Source organism: Dreissena polymorpha, chromosome 9 (genome assembly GCF_020536995.1).
Source record: "Dreissena polymorpha isolate Duluth1 chromosome 9, UMN_Dpol_1.0, whole genome shotgun sequence".
Lineage (NCBI taxonomy): Eukaryota > Metazoa > Mollusca > Bivalvia > Myida > Dreissenidae > Dreissena > Dreissena polymorpha.
Window position 1 is genome coordinate 99,405,018 of NC_068363.1, and position 19,357 is coordinate 99,424,374.

The 19,357-nt window shown below is 36.7% G+C and overlaps 1 protein-coding gene across 11 annotated transcripts in view; it reads left to right on the forward strand.

Annotated features, from left to right (window-relative positions):
* Positions 1–19,357, forward strand: part of LOC127845316 (uncharacterized) — a 66,761-nt gene that overhangs the window by 28,689 nt on the left and 18,715 nt on the right. For all 11 annotated transcript variants that reach the window (XM_052376155.1, XM_052376156.1, XM_052376159.1 and 8 more), the window contains 5 exons: positions 6,945–6,969; positions 14,061–14,174; positions 14,464–14,603; positions 16,820–16,993; positions 17,450–17,588. In XM_052376155.1, the coding sequence (XP_052232115.1) occupies positions 6,945–6,969; positions 14,061–14,174; positions 14,464–14,603; positions 16,820–16,993; positions 17,450–17,588 (592 nt within the window). The remainder of the gene's footprint in view (positions 1–6,944; positions 6,970–14,060; positions 14,175–14,463; positions 14,604–16,819; positions 16,994–17,449; positions 17,589–19,357) is intronic.

The following is a 19,357-nucleotide window of genomic DNA, read 5'->3' on the forward strand; positions in this document are numbered from 1 at the left end:
CAATCTTCATGTAAGTTTGTGAAAATGTTTGTCTTAATGATATGTTGGTCGAGTTCAAAAGTGGTTCCGGTCCGTTGAAAAACATGGCCGCCAGTGGGCGGGGCAGTTTTCCTTATTTGGCTATAGAGAAACCTTGTAAACACTCTAGAAGTCATAATTTTTGCCCAATCATCATGAAAGTTAGTCAAAACATTGGTTTTATTGATATCTCGGACGAGTTCGCAAATGGTCCAGATCGGTGAATAAACATGGCCGCCAGTGGGCGGGGCATTTTTCTCTGTATGTATATAGTGAAAACATGTAAACACTCTAGAAGTCACATTTTTGGCCCAATTTTCATGAAATTTTGTCAGAACATTTGTTTCCTTGATTTGAGAGTTGTGTTCGAAAATGGTTCCGGTCAGTTGAATAACATGGCTGCCGGGGGGGGGGCAGTTTTCCTTATTTGGCTATAGAGAAACCTTGTAAATACTATAGAAGTCATAATGTTTGCCCAAATCATCATGAAAGTTAGTCAAAACATTGGTTTTATTGATATCTAGGACGAGTTTGAAAGTAGTCCAGATTGATGAAAAAACATGGCAACCAGTGGGCGGGGGCATTTTTCTTTATATGTATATTGTGAAAACATGTGAACACTCTAGAAGTCACATTTTTCTAAAATTTGGTCAGAACATTTGTTTCCTTGATATGAGAGTTGAGTTCGAAAATGGGGTTCCGGTCAGTTAAATAACATGGCTGCTGGGGGGGGGGGCAGTTTTCTTATGTTTATTTAGTAAAAAAAAGCTTGTGAACACTCTAGAAGTCACATTTTTTGTCCAATCATAATGAAACTTGGTGAAAAGATTGGCTTTATATATATCACATAATTAATGCCATAATTATTGCCCTTAGATTGTCCAAATTTTCATTATATAATACAAAATCCTTGTAAACACTCTAGAGGTCACAATTTTGTTTCAGATTTTATGAATCTTGGTCATAATATTTATTTTTTGTAAGCAAAGGTTGATGTTTGGTATGGGGGGTCAACTCAAAATATAGGTCACCAGGTCAAATCTTACAAAAATAAAATCACTCCAAATGCCAGAGTTTTGGTTCAATAGGGATGAAACTTGACCAGGATGTTTGTCTGGACAATATCTAGGTCAAGTTTGACGTTTGGTAAAGATTGAATGAACCGACTCCTCTCCGGTGAGCGAACTAGGGCCATCTTGGCCCTCTTGTTAGCTCATCTATTTTTTGAAAAAAAATTATGAGCTATTGTCATCACCTTGGCGTCGGCGTCGGCGTCGGCGTTGGCGTTGGCGTTGGCGTTGGCGTCGGCGTCCGGTTAAGTTTTGCGTTTAGGTCCACTTTTCTCAGAAAGTATCAATGCTATTGCATTCAAGCTTGGTACACTTACTTACTATCATGAGGGGACTGGGCAGGCAAAGTTAGATAACTCTGGCGTGCATTTTGACAGAATTATGTGCCCTTTTTATACTTAAAAAATTGAAAATTTTGGTTAAGTTTTGCGTTTAGTTCCACTTTTCTCAGTAAGTATCAATGCTATTGCATTCAAACTTGGTACACTTACTTACTATCATGAGGGGACTGGGCAGGCAAAGTTAGATAACTCTGGCATGCATTTTGACAGAATTATGTGCCCTTTTTATACTTAGAAAATTGACAATTTTGGTTAAGTTTTGTGTTTAGGTCCATTTTATTCCTTAAGCATCAAAGCTATTGCTTTCATACTTGCAACACTTACTAACTATCATAAGGGGACTGTGCAGGCAAAGTAATGTAACTCTGACTGGCATTTTGACAGAATTATGTGCCCTTTTTATACTTAGAAAATTGAAAATTTGATTAAGTTTTGTGTTTAGGTCCACTTTATTCCTACAGTATCAAAGCTATTGCTTTCATACTTGCAAGATTTATGAACTATCATAAGGGGACGGTAAAGGCAAAGTTATGTAACTCTGACTGGCATTTGGACGGAATTATGGGCCCTTTATACTTAGAAAATTGAAAATTTGGTTAAGATTTATGTTTTGGTCCACTTTACCCCTAAAGTATCATAGATATTGCTTTCATACTTGGAACACTCACAAACTATCATAAGGGTACAGTAAAAGGACAAGTTGCATAACTCTGGTTGTCATTGTTACGGAATTATGGCCCTTTTTTGACTTAGTAACTTTGAATTTATGGTTAAATTTTGTGTTTCGATCAACTTTACTTCTTAAGTATCAAGGCTATTGCTTTCAAACTTCAAATACTTTCATGCTATCATAAGGTTACTCACGGTACCTGGCAACTTGAATTTTACTTTGACCTTTGAATGACCTTGACTCTCAAGGTCAAATTATTAAATTTTGCTAAAATTGCCATAACTTCTTTATTTATGATTAGATTTAATTGATACTTTGATGAAACTACTCTTACCTGACATACCACAATAGACTTCACCCAAAACCATCCCCCGTGCCCTCCCCCCCCTCCCCCCTCCCCCCCCCTAATTTTTTTTTTTTTTTTTTTTTTTAAGATCATCTCACAAATGACCACCACACCCTCACACTATACCCCCACCCCACCCCTCCCCCAATTTTTTTATTTGATTTTTTTTTTTTTTTTTAAGATCATCTCACAAATTATCACCACAACCCTCACACTATACCCCCCCACCAATTTTTTTTAAAACGGTTATGTTGAAATACCGTCCAACCATCGCACCCAACCCCCCCCCCCCCCCCCCCCCCCCCCCCCCCCCCCCCCCCCCCCCCGATTTTTTTTTTTTTTTTCGCTTTTTTGGAAGATAATGTAATAAATGTCCACAACCCCACACTATACACCCCTCTTCACTCCACTCCTCCCTCCTTTGTGATTGAAAATGAGAGTCCCTTCATCTTTAAAAAGAAAATAGATGAGCGGTCTGCACCCGCAAGGCGGTGCTCTTGTTTTGACTTTTGAGTCTGACTCAACACGGAGTTTGAGGAGGAATATGTGCATACTTTGATAGTTTTGAGATTGTCCGACAGCAGACCAATTTTCTGAATATTCAGCTGAGTGGATGCTCAAATCTCATCTTCTGAGTTGAGCTCAAACGTTGAGAATGTTTTTGATACTGGGCCAAGGTCATCTGCAAAAACAACAAGTACTGGCAGAGCTCCAGAGAAAAATTTGGTCAAATTCTTATTTACTCCCTATTTTAAAAATTAATTCTTATTTCAACCCCTATTTATAAAATTAATCATTAATAATATATTACCAAATAATTTTTTACCGATTCCGTCGGCCATTTTGATTTTTTATGTAAAACGTTCACTGACTTAGGTCATAATGGCCTTTTGGTCGCCGTTAAAGTCATATCAAAAACTATATTTAACATTTAATTTTAATGACATTTTGAATAGGTATACAGTATATAACTTGTGTATAAAAATTACAATAAGTGTAATTAAAAAGATACAGTAAACAGTAATGACTCACCTGCAATACTAGGAGAACAGAATAGAGACCGTTTGGCCTTTCGACCGTTCTTAGGTGTGGCTCTTCCTCACAGCAAACGCCTCAGTGACGTTTACTTAAAGCTGTAGTTTTAATTGAGCGCCTAGACGAGTCAGAACCTGTATGAACTGTTTACTGTATATAATTTGCTACTGGAAGTTTTACGCACGTTCGAAAATTTCGAATTCGTGCTTTATTTTTTCAATGCGTAACTTTGCGCAAAGATTTTAAATCTAAATCGTCGTTTAAGAATTTTAATTAGTTTTTACGCCTTTACACATGTTATCTGGAGCACTGTACTGGTTCTTTGTTGGTTATATACTAGAAGTATCTGTATAAGCCATCTTTTTTTCCTTTCTCAGTCTGACCGAGATGTGCTTTTTAATTTTTTAATGATGCTTTTGAGATGGTTTGAACCATTGTTTGGAATAAGTAAGGTTAATCCTGTAACATCCAGAATGTCTCAGCAAGATGTTTATAATATTGGAATACAATATGGATACCATAAGTGACCGCATATAACGCGCCGCAATGTATAACGCACATGTGATTTTTTAAAGCCCAAATTGGAGAAAAAGAATTCAAGACCAGAAAAAATGAAAATCGGATTGAAAATGGCTGCCATTTTTATATTGCGCAATCAATTAATCCAGGTCATTTGAAAGTTCAACAAAGAAGCGTTTATATGATCAGGAGCATGGGTTGCATAGCACTATATTAGACAATTTTGAAAAGGGCCGTTGTCGTCTTTGTGGTTCTTTTGCTGTCGTCTAGAGTGGACTTCAGTCAATGCCTGATGCGTCGAATGTTTAAAACACCACTGTTTAATCAAATAAGAAGTGCAAAAAGACTCCATTTTGCACCTACCGATACCTGCATAAAAGACGACGTTCACACCTACCTTAGCCTGCGCTCCGCTATGCAGACAACAGTCCCCATTGGAATTCATCAATGAAGAAGTGTAAAAACAAAAACAAACAAATTTCTGCAATTTTATTCCAAAAAAAATAGTTTTGCCCAAAACTTCTTCTGACCGGTTCATATCTACCGGTACCAATTTCTTGTTGTTTCGACAAAGGCCCCTTCAGTCTAAAAAATTCTTACAATATTTTTGCAAGCTTATGATGCAGCCAAAATTGACAAAACATTTGTATTGTCAAAAGAAAGTATTTTGGCTTAGTATAGCTGTGAAACATAAAAATTGCAGTAGCAAATACAGTTTCTGGTAGTTGCGTGTGGAAAACAATACGTATTGGTGTCAGAAAAATGTAAGGGATATAAAAAATTAATAAATCAGTCAAAGCCACAATCCTCAAAGATTCTCAACTCAATATCAAACTTAAGAACTATTGCCAATTACATGTGAAAACAATTACACACCTACGCAGAATTAATTTTTTTTGTATTTTGAAAACTGGTATTAAAAAGTAGAAGAATTATATACTATTTTTAGGATCACAAATTGGATTCCTATGTATGATCCCAACACATTATAAGTTTGTTGATTGTTTTGATTGTTATTTGGGCAAAATCAGAAATCCAACCATTTAACTGTCTACCAAAAAGTCTTTCGTTTTGAAAAATTAAAAAATATCTTGCCAACAAATATGAATGAAAAGGGGGCTTAATCAATGTGAGAAAAGTGTCGTCCCTGATAAGTCTGTGCAGTCTCCACAGGCTTATCAGGGAAGACACTTTCCGCTTTAATGGCATTTTTTGTTTACAGAAAGTGTCTTCTAAGCAAAAATCCAGTTTAGGGGAAAGTGTAAAATGTGTACAATGTCAAAAGCGTGATAAACATCATTTACATATTTATGTTTTTTGGTATATATTATTTTGATTATAGAATCTGATAAAGAGTCCAGCTGCTTGTATGTAAGTTCAGGTACAAGTATGTTTTGAAAAGCTTAATCATAGATATTACTTAAACTGTGTATAATTGCCCTCACGTCTTGCTTTACATGCTTGACTTTCTAAAGGGAAAAAACAAATTTTAGTTGTCTGCTCCAGTGTCTGCTTTGTTAATGTTTTTATGCCCCCGGTAGGGTGGCATATAGCAGTTGAACTGTCCGTCAGTCAGTATGTGTGTATGTCGGTATGTGTGTATGTCAGTATGTCAGTCTGTCTGTCCATCCGAAAACTTTAATGGCCATAACTTTTTCAATATTGAAGATAGCAACTTGATATTTGGCATGCATGTGCATCTCACGGAGCTGCACATTTTGAGTGGTCAAAGGTAAAGGTCATTCTTCAAGGTCAAATGTCTAATTTATAACGCCTGTCCATCGGTCCAAAAACTTCAACATTGGCCATAACTTTTTCACTATTGAAGATAGCAACTTGATATTTGGCATGCATGTGTATCTCATGGAGCTGAACATTTTGAGGGGTGAAAGGTGAAGGTCATTCTTCAAGGTCAAATGTGAAAAATATGGCGTCTGTCTGTCCGAAAACTTTAACATTGGCCATAACTTTTTCCCATTTTGAGTGGTAAAAGGTCAAGGTCATCCTTCATGGTCAAATTTCTAATATATGGCGTCTGTCTGTCCGTCCAAAAACTTTAACATTGGCCATAACTTTTTCACTATTGAAGATAGCAACTTGATATTTGGCATGCATGTGTATGTCATGGAGCTGAACATTTTGAGTGGTGAAAGGTGAAGGTCAAATGTCAAATATATGGCGTCTGTCTGTCCAAAAACTTTAACATTGGCCATAACTTTTTCACTATTGAAGATAGCAACTTGATATTTGGCATGCATGTGTATCTCATGAAGCTGCACATTTTGTGTGGTGGAAGTTCAAGGTCAAGGTCATCCTTCAAGGTCAAAGGTGAAAAAATAAATTTAAAAAATCAAAGCGGCGTTCTCATGAAGCTACACATTTTGAGTGGTGGAAGTTCAAGGTCAAGGTCATCCTTCAAGGTCAAAGGTAAAATAAATAAATAATAATTTTTTTTATTTTTTTTCAAAGGGGCGCAATAGGGGGCATTGTGTTTCTGACGAACACATCTCTTGTTGGTTAAGTTTTTGTCAATAGTTCATGCCTAAAAAAATGTTTAAGGGTTTCATTTGATTCTTTTGTTTAAACCTACTTATTTTAGCTCGATTGCAAAGCAAGCCTAAGGCTCATTTGAGACGCTCTCGAGTCTGTTTCCTGGGAGAGCCAGTAATTTGTGTCTATGGGGGGAGATCTTAAGGCTCGCACAGTGGAGATCGAACCCATGACCTACCAGTCGCTAGGCGGACATAACATCCACGACGCCATGGCGACTTTGAACCTTTCAACGCTTTGTTCTCTATAAGTGATATTTTTCCCCAAATTTATTACAAGTAATTGAAACTGAAGTTATGTGTTTATTTCGCTAGCCTACTATTCTTTATCAACCTTGGATTTGTAAAAAACTGAAATTTGTCCACATTGTTACATTGTTTTCCTGTTTTTTTCAGAATCTTGATTTGGCAGCCAAGGGTGGTGAGTAGAGTAAAGCTAAATTATGAACATTAGACAAGTTTAAATAAAATTACTTTATGAATTATTATGAAGTTTGTTTAAAAAGAAAATAAGCAAAACATGTTCATATTGTGTCTGGTAACTGAACACAATTTAAAGATCATCTATAAAGATTTGTATTTGGAACAAATTGTTTAATATGTGTTTTGTCTCACAAGTAATTAGAAAAAAAAGTGTGCCAGTGGTTTGTTAAATAAGAACTCAGTAAGAGATTTACTAAAAGTTGTGTGAGATTCTTTCTTGTTGTTTTGCTAACAAGAAACTAAGCAAAATTTTATGGCTATATTGGTTTCAAAACCTTTCATATTTGGCCTTGCTAAGAAATTTCAAATTCATAGCTTGCTTGAAAAGAAAATATTAAAAGAGTCTATATATAGATTGTATAGGGCTGTCACGATACGCCGTGAGCGTACCGTGGTATATCGTGGTACGGCAACACTGTATCGCGGTACGTACCGCGATATTTTACAGAATATGTATCTGTGAAGAAAACAGAAGAATAACAAGTTTTACAAACTTTATTAAACTCAATAATCAGAAAACACTGGTATCATAGTATGACTAGAAACTGTAAAAGAAACTGTAATAAACTTGATTGAAGTAGTCATTGTTATTGTTCGCGTCTTTTTCTAAAATGTCCGCCATGTTGTTTACAATAGCTGTGACTACGATCTGTGTAAATCGAACGCTTCAAGGGCATGTTCAAAATGCGGAGTCAGCGGCCCAGTATTGAAAATCCGTAGCGTTCTGACTCTTCCTCGATTTATTCAGAATCTTAAGATAGCATGATTCGGAAGTGCCATGCTTTGAACGATTGATATACTAAAGAAAGAAAATAAGAAATAGAATAAACATCTTTTGGATTAGTATGAACTTATTTGCAAAGGAAATCTGTCCCTAATTCCAAAAAAGGTACGGACCCATACATCGCCGTATTTTAAACGTGAAAGTTAAACATCTACAAGTGGAAGCGCTTGCTTGACCTGGATATTAACAGATTATTTATTTAGCCCTTTTGAATCGCTTCTACATTTTTCAAAACGATATCTATATCAAAATAATTATGTAATGTATTTATATCTGTGCTAATATAATATTATAAAAAAAACGGTGCGGCAACGCCGTACCGCAGTGCGATTTTTTTCACGACATGCACCGCGATATACCGGTGAATCGTGACAGCCCTAATATTGTAACATATAAGAAAGTAATCAAGGGTTTCTGATTATTTTTGTAGTTTGTCTTCATAGGAACCAAGACAAAAGTTATTGTACTATGTCACATTACTTGTGTTTTAGTTTAAAAAAATTAACAAATGAAATGTAATGCCAAATTTCCAGAGATGCTTTTATAAAACGATGCAAAGTTTATATATTTTACCCAAAAAAGTATCTGCTCTTATAGCTTGTCAGACGATAAACCAAGAAATTATGTTGAATGATGGCTAACTTTGCTTAATGGAACCAGAGGCAACTGAAATAAATATCATATAAACTCTTGAGCTGTAAGACAGAAAACATGTTCAAGAAAAAACTCGAGCTGAACCAAAAAACTAGAAAGATTAGAAAAAACCTGAGCTCAAACCAAGAATTTAGGAAAATAAAAAACAAAAATCTGAACCAAGGACTTAAGGATGACTAGTGAAAACTTGAGGTCAACCAATGACTTATGGATGACGAGAGGAAACTAGAACTGAACCAAGGACTTAAGGATTACTAGAGAAAACTTGATAACAACCAAGGACTTAATGATGACTAGATAACATTTGAGCTGAAGCAAGAACTTGAGCAAACTTGAGCTGTACAAAAGACTTATGGATGATGAGAGAAAACTTGAGCTGAACCATGGAGGTACAGATGACTAGATAATTTCTGAGCTGTACCAAGGTATTAAAGATGACTAGAGAAAAATTTAGGTGTAGCAAGGACATAAGAATGATGAGAGAAAACTTGCGCTGAACTAAGAACTTAATAAGGATGAGAGTAAACTTAAGCTGGACAAAGAACTTAGGGTTGTGGAGAGAAAACTTGAGCTGCACCAGGAACTTAAAGATTAGTAGAGAAAACTTGAGCTGAACCAAAGATGACTAGACAAAACTTGAGCTCGACCAAGGACAAGGTGGAGAAACCTTAGCTAAGAAATTAAGGAAGATCAGGAAATACTCAACTGGATACAAGGGCGTAAGGTAGATAACAGATCAACCATAGTTTAACAAATGAAGGACAACAGATCAAGCAGCTAATATTAAACTTAGCTGATACAGATAAACAGAATCAAGGAAAATATGATGATAGAAAACTGGAGCAAGAGTAAAACAGACAGCTTGAGCTGAGCTACATAAAGGCAGATAATTGGAAAACCAAGCTAAAAGGGTATAAGCTTGAGAAGTAAAGCAAGAATTGGAAACCTTTAGTGTAATAAAAAAACAAATACATGTTGAAATCATCTTTCTAAATGAAGATTTGAATGAAGATTGCATCATCACCTAAGCACAAAGTAAGGCAGATCCGCGACTTAGGTTAATTTGCCACATTTTTATATTTAAAAATATAAATACTGTGTGTGTCATTTTCTTTAAAATTTTCTTTTTTGACCAAAGAAAGCACAGTTTTAATGCAAATAATTACCCTTAAAACCCATACTTTGACATCTTATTCTGTTGAAAAAGATGTCAGACAGAACAAATATTAAAATGGGTTAATTAAATTTTGCTGTAAAACTGTGCACAATTTTATTAGACACAAAAAATCTCTGAATGAGGTATGGCGCTTAGTATGTTTAGAAAAAAGATCTGTAGCACTGATTTAATGCAAGTCATTAAGTATTTTGTTCTTAAAATCTTGCTGTAAACCGGTGTATGGACAGATTTAAATAAAATTAGTTTTAGTCTTAGCTCATTATAACACTCAACACTATGGCATGCAAATGGCATTGACCAGTAAATCAGTCCATTTGTTTCTTGTTAACTACCTCTTGACAGTACTTTTCCGGGGGATTTTCAAGCCATGTTGGGAAAAGGAGTCTGGCAAAATTTGGATTTTTTTATTGATTAAAATGGCAAATTTAAATGGGAATGTTTTATCGGAACAAAAAGGATGACATTGGTATTTTTTTTATCAACAAATATTGACACATCAAGTTTTTCCTGGCTATTTTGGGAAAAAAATCATACAAAATGTATATTTTTTAGGATGTTTAAAAAATAATATATATTTATTTTTTAATGTGAATTTTGTTATAATTTAGGTTTGGGAGCGGGTCCATTTGCTTTGAGATTGTGTCGTTTTTTACAGCCTTTTTTACATCGCAGAAAAAAACTTGTATTCCCAGTCAAGTTTTGTTAAATCTTACATAACAGAGGTAGATAAAAGGCCAGTGAATTTTTTTTTATAAATAATTAAGTTTTCCCCTGATTCAAAACTTAAAGCATCTTTTGTGTTTCCCAAATCATCTATGTAAGCTAAATTTCTTCCCAAAATCAATAGGGTTAGGTTTCTTCCCAATAAGAGGAGAAAAAGCCCTTCTAGTGCAGTTACTGAACAAGCTTATCCAGAAGACTGAAAACAATTTTAAAACTTATGTTTTTTAAATGGCCCTCATAATTAAAAATGATTATACCCCCCACAATTGAAGTTTAGGGGGGAATATAGAAGTGAACTTGTCTGTTGGTCGGTCGGTCTGTCTGTCGGTCCGTATCAAGTGTCCGCTCTCTAATTCAAGTAGTTTTCATCCGATCTTCACCAAACTTGGCTAGAAATTGTATCTACATGATGTCTAGGCCAAGTTCGGACATGGGCCTTGCCGGGTCAAAAACTAGGTCACGGGGTCACTTAGTGTGTTTTAAACATTCAGCATGTTGTCCGCTCTCTGATTCAAGTAGTTTTCATCCGATCTTCACCAAACATGGTCAGAAGTTGTATCTAGATGATCTTAAGGCCAAGTTCGAACATGGGCCTTGCCGGGTCAAAAACTAGGTCACGGGGTCACTTAGTGCGTTTTTTAACATTCAGCATGGTGTCCTCAATCTTATTCAAGTAGTTTTCATCCGATTTTCACCAAACTTGGTCAGAAGTTTTATCTAGATGATCTGAATGCCAAGTTCGAACATGGGCCATGCCAGATCAAAAACTAGGTCACAGGGTCACTTAGTACGTTTTACACATTGAGCATGGTGTCCGCTCTCTATTTCAAGTAGTTTAAATCTGATCTTCACCACACTTGGTCAGAAGTTGTAACTAGATGATGTGTAGGTCAAGTTCGAACATGGGCCATGCCGGGTCAAAAACTAGGTCACAGGGTCACTTAGTGTGTTTTAAACCTCACCATGTTGTCCGCTCTCTAATTCAAGTAGTTTTTATCCAATCTTCACCAAAATTGGTCAGAAGTTGTATCTTGATAATGTCTAGAAAAAGTTTGAATATGGGTCATGCAGATCAAAAACAAACTAGGTCACTGGGTCACTTAGTGCGTTTTAAACCTCACCATGTTGTCCGCTCTCTAATTCAAGTAGTTTTCATCCAATCCTCACCACACTTGTTCACAAGTTTTATCTAAATGATCTCTAGGACAAGTTTGAACATGGGCCATTCAGGGCCTAAAACTAGGTCACGGGGTCACTTAGTGCGTTTTCAACATTCAGCATTGTGTCCGCTCTCTAATTCAAGTAGTTTACATCCGATCTTCACCAAACTTGGTCAGAAGTTTTATGGAGATGATCTTAAAGCCAAGTTAGAACATGGGCCTTTCTGGGTCAAAAACTAGATCAAGGGGTCACTTAGCGTGTTTTAAAAATTGAGCATGGTGTTCGCTGTTTTTTGTGAAGACGACATGCAAAATATTATGTGTCAATGCGGCATGTGGGGGTATTCATCACATCTGTGACAAAGCTCTAGTTACTTCTGCATCAAAAATAAAATAACCAAATGGCTTTGACACATCATTTATCCAATGTTTTATCTCACAATTTTGGAATGGGAAAAGGGCCCTTAGGATCGAGAAAAAGTGGTGTCTTCTAAATTTGGAAATATAGTTGTAGTTTTTTGCAAACAAATACTAGAAAATTAAATATAAAATTTCTTAACAAAAAACTGCTTAGGTTAAACTTACAGAGCTGGCTAGGCGAAAAATCTGAACATAATGATTAATTTATCATTTTTGTTTGAACTTTCAGTTGGGAATTTCAATCAGTCATTTAGGAAAAGAATATTTTTATAAGATTGGGAATGGGGTTTAAACTTCTCTCCAATTTTGACCCCCCCCCCCCCTCCTCCTTAACAACAACAACAACAACAACAACAAAATGCAAAAAAACACTATTAACTATGATAATGGTATTTCCTCTCATTGCAATTACCATGTTTACGATGTTTACAATCACCTTTTTTAACCAAGTTTTCTGGAGGAAAAAACTGGTTATTATACCCCCACAAACGGAGTTTAGGGGGATATACAGGAGTGAACTTGTCTGTCAATCGGTTGGTCTATCGGTCGATCTGTCGGTCGGTCTGTCAGTCTGTATTAAGCGTCCGCTCTCTAATTCAAGTAGTTTTCATCCGATCTTCACCAAACTTGGTCAGAAGTTGTATCTACATGATGTCTAGGCCAAGTTCGAACATGGGCCTTGCTGGGTCAAAAACTAGGTCACGGGGTCACTAAGTGCGTTTTAAACATTCAGCATGTTGTCCGTTCTCTAATTCAAGTAGTTTTCATCCGATCTTCACCAAACTTGGTCAGAAGTTGTAGCTACATGATCTTAAGGCCAAGTTCGAACATGGTCCTTGCCGGGTCAAAAACTAGGTCACGGGGTCACTAAGTGCATTTTTTAACATTCAGCATGGTGTCCTCTCTCTTATTCAAGTAGTTTTCATCAGATCTTCACCAAACTTGGTCAGAAGTTTTATCTAGATGATTTGAAGGCCAGCTTCGAACATGGGCCATGCCAGATAAAAAACTAGGTCACAGGGTCACTTAGTACCGTTTACACATTGAGCATGGTGTCCGCTCTCTATTTCAAGTAGTTTAAATCTGATCTTCACCACACTTAGTCAGAAGTTGTAACTAGATGATGTGTAGATCAAGTTTGAACATGGGCCATGCCGAGTCAAAAACTAGGTCACTGGGTCACTTAGTGTGTTTTAAACCTCAACATGTTGTCCACTCCCTAATTCAAGTAGTTTTTATCCAATCTTCACCAAAATTGGTCAGAAGTTGTATCTTGAAAATGTCTAGGGCAAGTTTGAATATGGGTCATGCCGGGTCAAAAGCAAGGTCACGGGGTCACTTAGTGCGTTTTAAACATCACAATGTTGTCCACTCTCTAATTCAAGTAGTTTTCATCCAATCTTCAATAAACTTGGTCAGAAGTTGTATCTAGATGATGTCTAGGTCAAGTTTGAATATGGGTCATGCTGGGTCAAAAACTAGGTCTTGGGGTATCTGAGTGCGTTTTAAACCTCACCATGTTGTCCGCTCTATAATTCGAGTAGTTTTCATCCAATCCTCACCAAACTTGGTCACAAGTTTTATCTAAATGATCTCTAGGACAAGTTTGAACATGGGCCATTCCGGGCCTAAAACTAGGTCACGGGGTCACTTAGTGCTTTTTTAACATTCAGCATTGTGTCCGCTCACTAATTCAAGTAGTTTACATCCGATCTTCACCAAACTTGGTCAGAAGTTTTATGGAGATGATCTTAAGGCCAAGTTAGAACATGGGCCTTTCTGGGTCAAAAACTAGGTCAAGGGGTCACTTAGTGTGTTTTAAAAATTGAGCATGGTGTCCGCTGTTTTTTGTGAAGACGACATGCAAAATATTATGTGTCAATGCGGCATGTGCGGGTATTCGTCACGTCTTTGACAAAGCTCTAGTTAGATTGGCGAATGTCAGCGGGCTGGCGGGCGGGCAGAACAAGCTTGTCTGGGCCATAACTTCGTCATTCATTGTGAGATTTTAAAATCATTTGGCACATTTGTTCACCATCATTGGACGGTGTGTCGCGCAGGTACATGAAGATGTCAAAGTTCAAGTGTTCAAATTTCCAAATATGTTTCAGTACGGCTGAAGTCGAAGAAGAAAGTGCCGACAGGAATCATGATGGAGACGAAGGACTTTCCCGCTAAAATCAAGAAACTTATTGAGACATCCGGCGAGACCTTGGCTATTGTTGGTTTGTATGCTAGGATAGAAATTGTTAAATCAGGTTATACAACTGCATTAACTCAATCATAAGATTATATACTTGGATGGGAATTTTCTATTTGCATTTACGACTTCCCAACTCAAATCAAGAAGCAATCCAGCAATACCATGTTGATTAAAGATTAATATAATTAAATGCGAGCTGTCATTTTAAATAAAGAACATTCCTGTCCACATCAAAAAGTAATTGAGTGATACCACTGCCAATATTGGTTTGTTGAGACTCATATTTATGACATATGGAAGTGTGTCGACAGGTTTGGACTTTGTGACTGAGTTCCAGACCAGTGACTACAAGGCAGCGCCGCGCTACGTGTGTAACCTCTGTGAGTCCAAGTGCGACGGCTCTACTATCATACCACATGTCGTTGGGGCCAAACACAGGCTCAACTACTTTGTAAGCAGTTACATTACGATTGTAATTAATAAGTAGAATGTCAAACTGCATTGGCTGCACTGTTGTAACGCATGTCACTTGCTCCAGACATTGGTTCAACTACTTTGTAAGCAGTTACATCACAATTATAGTTATTTAGTAGAATATCAAACTTCTATGGCTCTACCATCATACCATCATAGCTAATTCCACTGGCACCAAACACATGCTCAACTATTTAGTATTCTAATATCCCAAAACACGAACTAATTTGTAAAGTTTGTAATTCAAAACAAGTTGAAAAGGAATATCATTTTGTTCTTATATGTCCAATGTTTAAGGATTTAATGGCACGATTAATTCCGAGTAAATTTCGTGTAAATCCCAATGTAATGAAATTTCATATATTAATGTTAAGTCAAAATGAAACTTATATTAAGGACCTAGCATCGTTTATTTACCTTGCTTTAGTTAGACAGAAGGAGTTACTTACATTGTAGGGTAGCTACTTATCCTTTACTACCTTGTCCAATATGCTAATTCTTAACCGATTTATGCTTGATGATGTTATGTGCGCTCATGCTTTTGTATATATATATGTTCCATAACTTGTGTCAGGGGCCGGTGGCCTGTATATCACAATAAACCTTTGTTATACCCCCACTAAACAAAGTTTAGGGGGGTATATAGGAGTGAGCTTGTCTGTCGGTTGGTCTGTCGGTCGGTCCGTGTCCGCTCTCTAATTCAAGTAGTTTTCATCGGATCTACACCAAAAAAAAGGGTCAGAAGTTGTATCTAGATGATATCTAGGCCAAGTTCGAACATGGGCCTTGCCGGTTCAAAAACTAGGTCACGGGGTCACTTAGTGCATTTTAAACATTCAGCATGTTGTCCGTTCTCTAATTCAAGTAGTTTTCATCAGAGCTTCACCAAACTTGGTCAGAAGTTGTATCTAGATGATGTGTAGGCCATGTTCGAACATGGCTCATGGTAGGTCTAAAACTAGGTCATGGGGTCACTTAATGTGTTTTAAACATTGAGCATGGTGTCCGCTCTCTAGAGCATGGTGTCCGCTCTCTAATTCAACTAGTTTTCATCCAATCTTCACCAAACTTGGTCAGAAGTTGTATCCAGATGATGTCTAGGTCAAGTTTGAATATGGGTCATGCCTGGTCAAAAACTAGGTCACTGGGTCACTTAGTTTGTTCTACACATTCAGCATGGTGTCTGCTCTGTAATTCAAGTAGTTTTCATCCGATTTTCACCACACTTGGTTAGAAGTTGTATCAAGGTGATGTGTAGGTCAAGCTCGAACATGGGCCATGAAAGGTCAAAAACCAGGTCACAGGTTTACTTAGTGCATTTTTAACATTGAGCATGGTGTCCGCTGTTTATGGTGAAGACAACATGCAAAATATTCTGTGTCAATGCGGCATGTGGGGGTATTCGTCACGTCTGTGACAAAGCTCTAGTTGTTGTTGTTGTAGTTAGCAGTTACATTAATATTCCCCCCTCTCCGATTAAAGATGGTTGAGTATCTGTTTTTGCTTATGGCAAACTGTCAGTAGACCACTGTCATTTCTGTTAATAGTTGAAGTTTTGTAAATTTATTGAGTAGACAGATGTGTTGGCTCAACCATCAAACTGGCTGAAGACACTTTGTAAGGCATTACATACATTGTATTTGTTAGTAGAACCGTACAATCAAAATATGATGGCTTAACAGAAGTCAAATTAATGATGCGCAGGCTGACACTAAAGTGAACAAATTAATTCATTAAGAGCATGAAACTTTCATGGCTTTTTAACTGTCTTATTTGCCTCATTCCATGTTTGTTGTAATACTTCGCAATTAAAATAAATTACACTATTCAGTGCAAAAGAATCAGATATGCCACAAACTACTTATGCTTCTTATATCATGCAAAAAAATGAAAAACTATGTTTTTTAAAGTGAATTATGTGTATACATGAAATAGCCCTCTTATAATTAGGTACTGTAATAATTTTTTTCGTGTCTAAAAATTTAGATATAAATAATATTTAAAAAATGCAGGTGATTAAGAAAAAAAAAAACAGGTTTCTGAAAATTAGGAGACACTTAATATGTTGCATTGATGATCGGATACTGGTATACAATGTGTAGAGCGCCAAAAGTTTTAACAAAAAACAGTATGTGCGTGTTAAGTACCACGCCAAATAAATTTTAAGTGTAAGTTGCTTTTATTTTTTTTCAGAAACACAAGCACTCTGACATCTACAATCATTTGACAAAATATAACTCCAAGAAGAAGAAGTCCGAGATCAACACGCAGTGTGAGCTCTTTGCTAAGGACATTGTTGCGAAGGAAGGTCAGGGAGAGGTCAAGGTCAAGATAGAGCTGGAGGCTTCCGTCGATGAGGATCTGCAGGTAGGTGTCTCCAGTCTCGTTGTTATCAAAACCGGGTCCTGTATCCACCAACCCATTCTTAGACTTAAGAATAAAGAATAGACTTGGAAACAAGAAAAATGCTTTCAGTGTTTGAACATTTACAGGACTCCACTGGTGATTATGTCATTAATAAAATGTTCTACATGAAGAATTATGTAAATCAAGTCGGTTATATTGAGGTGGCAAGTTTGATTTAAAAAAACACAATCAATTCTTTATTATTCCTGTTCTTAGAATTGTTTGGTGAACACGGGTGATGTATTTTGTGTCATGACACTAATGTGCACTGTAATAAATGTACATATTTGGGTAAAAAATGTTCAACAAACAGTTCTTGAATATCTCGAGCTTTCTTTAGATTATTTCGAGATAATGTTCAACATAAAATTAGCCTAAACACTTTACAAACAAATGTTGTGTTTGTATCTGCCCCAGCTCACAATGAGGCGTGAATCAGTGGCTCTCCAGGAGAAGGCCAAGGACCTAAGGCCGATAGACCAGGACGAGAAGACGGAACTGGCCATCAGTCAGTTCAGAGAGAAGAGGAAGTCCACCGAGCCTTCTGGCTCTTTGTGTAAGATATACATGTTTCATCCTTTACCACTTAGATACGTATTTTACCCTTTACAACTTTGATACATATTTAACCTTTACCACTTAGCTACGTATTTAACCCTTTACCACTTAGGTACATATTTAACCCTTTACCACTTAGATACATATTTAACCCTTTACCACTTAGATATGTATTTAACCCTTTACCACTTAGGTACGTATTTAACACTTTACCACTTAGATACATATTTAACCCTTTACCACTTAGATATGTATTTAACCCTTTACCACTTAGGTACGTATTTAACACTTTACCACTTAGATACTTATTTTTTGCGCATTTGTAGTCGCTCAGAAAGTTAAACTTAATTAAAGACCTTTCTAACTACCAGTAGATTCAAGTTTTAAAGACTTCATTTCCAACCCTTAGATACTGATCAGCAGCATAGCCATGTTCACTTTGCTTCTGGGTGGGAAAGGGTTAAGTCAATTTTGGAACGCAGCTTTTTTGTGTTTTTTTCAATTTTTGAAATGAGTTTGAGTTTTGAGTCTGACTCATTCCTGAGTTTGAGGAAGAATATGTGCATATACTTTTAGCCGAGATTTGAGATCATACGTACTCAGACGAGTGGAAACTTGAATCTGATCTTCTGAGTTTTAGCCATTGTTTAGGTGGTTAAGTTAGCGCAGTGGTCATTTGTCATGTAACATTTTTGCGAACAGATTTGTTATATAAAGATATATACATGGACTAAAGCCCTAGTATGGAGTGTAAGATTTAAGCTGATGACAACAACTTAACAATCATGAATTATCATGTTGAATTGTAGTTATTTGTTAGTTGCATTTAACAACTGCCAGCAATAGTTGAGAATAAGGCATACAATTTTCACATAAAATGATGTCAAATATTCGCAAGACTGTCTTGGGGCTGTTCAATTCCTTGCCCATCAACAACTTGTTTGTTATTGGTCATGACAAAGTTTCCCCAATTCAGGTAGGACTGTTCACATTTTTATGCTCCCCATATATATATATGGGGAGCATATAGTTGCCAGTTTGGGGTTCCTTACTTACTTCTGTCACACTTTTGTTACTGTTTCTCATAGCGCCTTCAATATTTTACAGATCTCTTACATATTTGGCATGTAGGTACCTTGCGTGGACCTTTACCTTTTGATGATGTTTGAGGTCACTGGGGTCAAGGTCATGGTCACTGAGGCTAATAATAGATTTTTCCATCACAATTTTGTTACAGTTTCTCATAGCACCTTCAATATTTTACCGTTCTCTTACATAATTAGCATGTAGATACCTTGCATGGACCTCTACCTTTTGATGAGGTTTGTGGTCACTGGGGTCAAGGTCACCGAGGCTAAAAATAGATTCTTCCGTCACAATTTTTTTACAGTTTCTCAAAGCGCCTTCAATATTTTTCCGATCTTTTACATATTTGGCATGTAGGTACCTTGCATGGGCCTCTACCTTTTGATGAGGTTTGAGGTCACTGGGGTCAAGGTCACCGAGGCTTATAATAGATTTTCAGTCACATTTTTATGCCCCCTTTCGAAGAAAAGGGGGTATATAGTTTTCGCACTGTACGTCGGTCAGACTGTCAATCTGTCACACGTTTCGTGTCCACTCTCTAATTCAAATAGTTTTCATCCGATCTTTACCAAACTTGGTCAGAAGTTGTATCTAGACAATATCTAGGTAACGTTTGAATATGGGTCATGCCGGGTCAAAAACTAGGTCACGGGGTCACTTAGTGCATTTCAGTAACTTCTA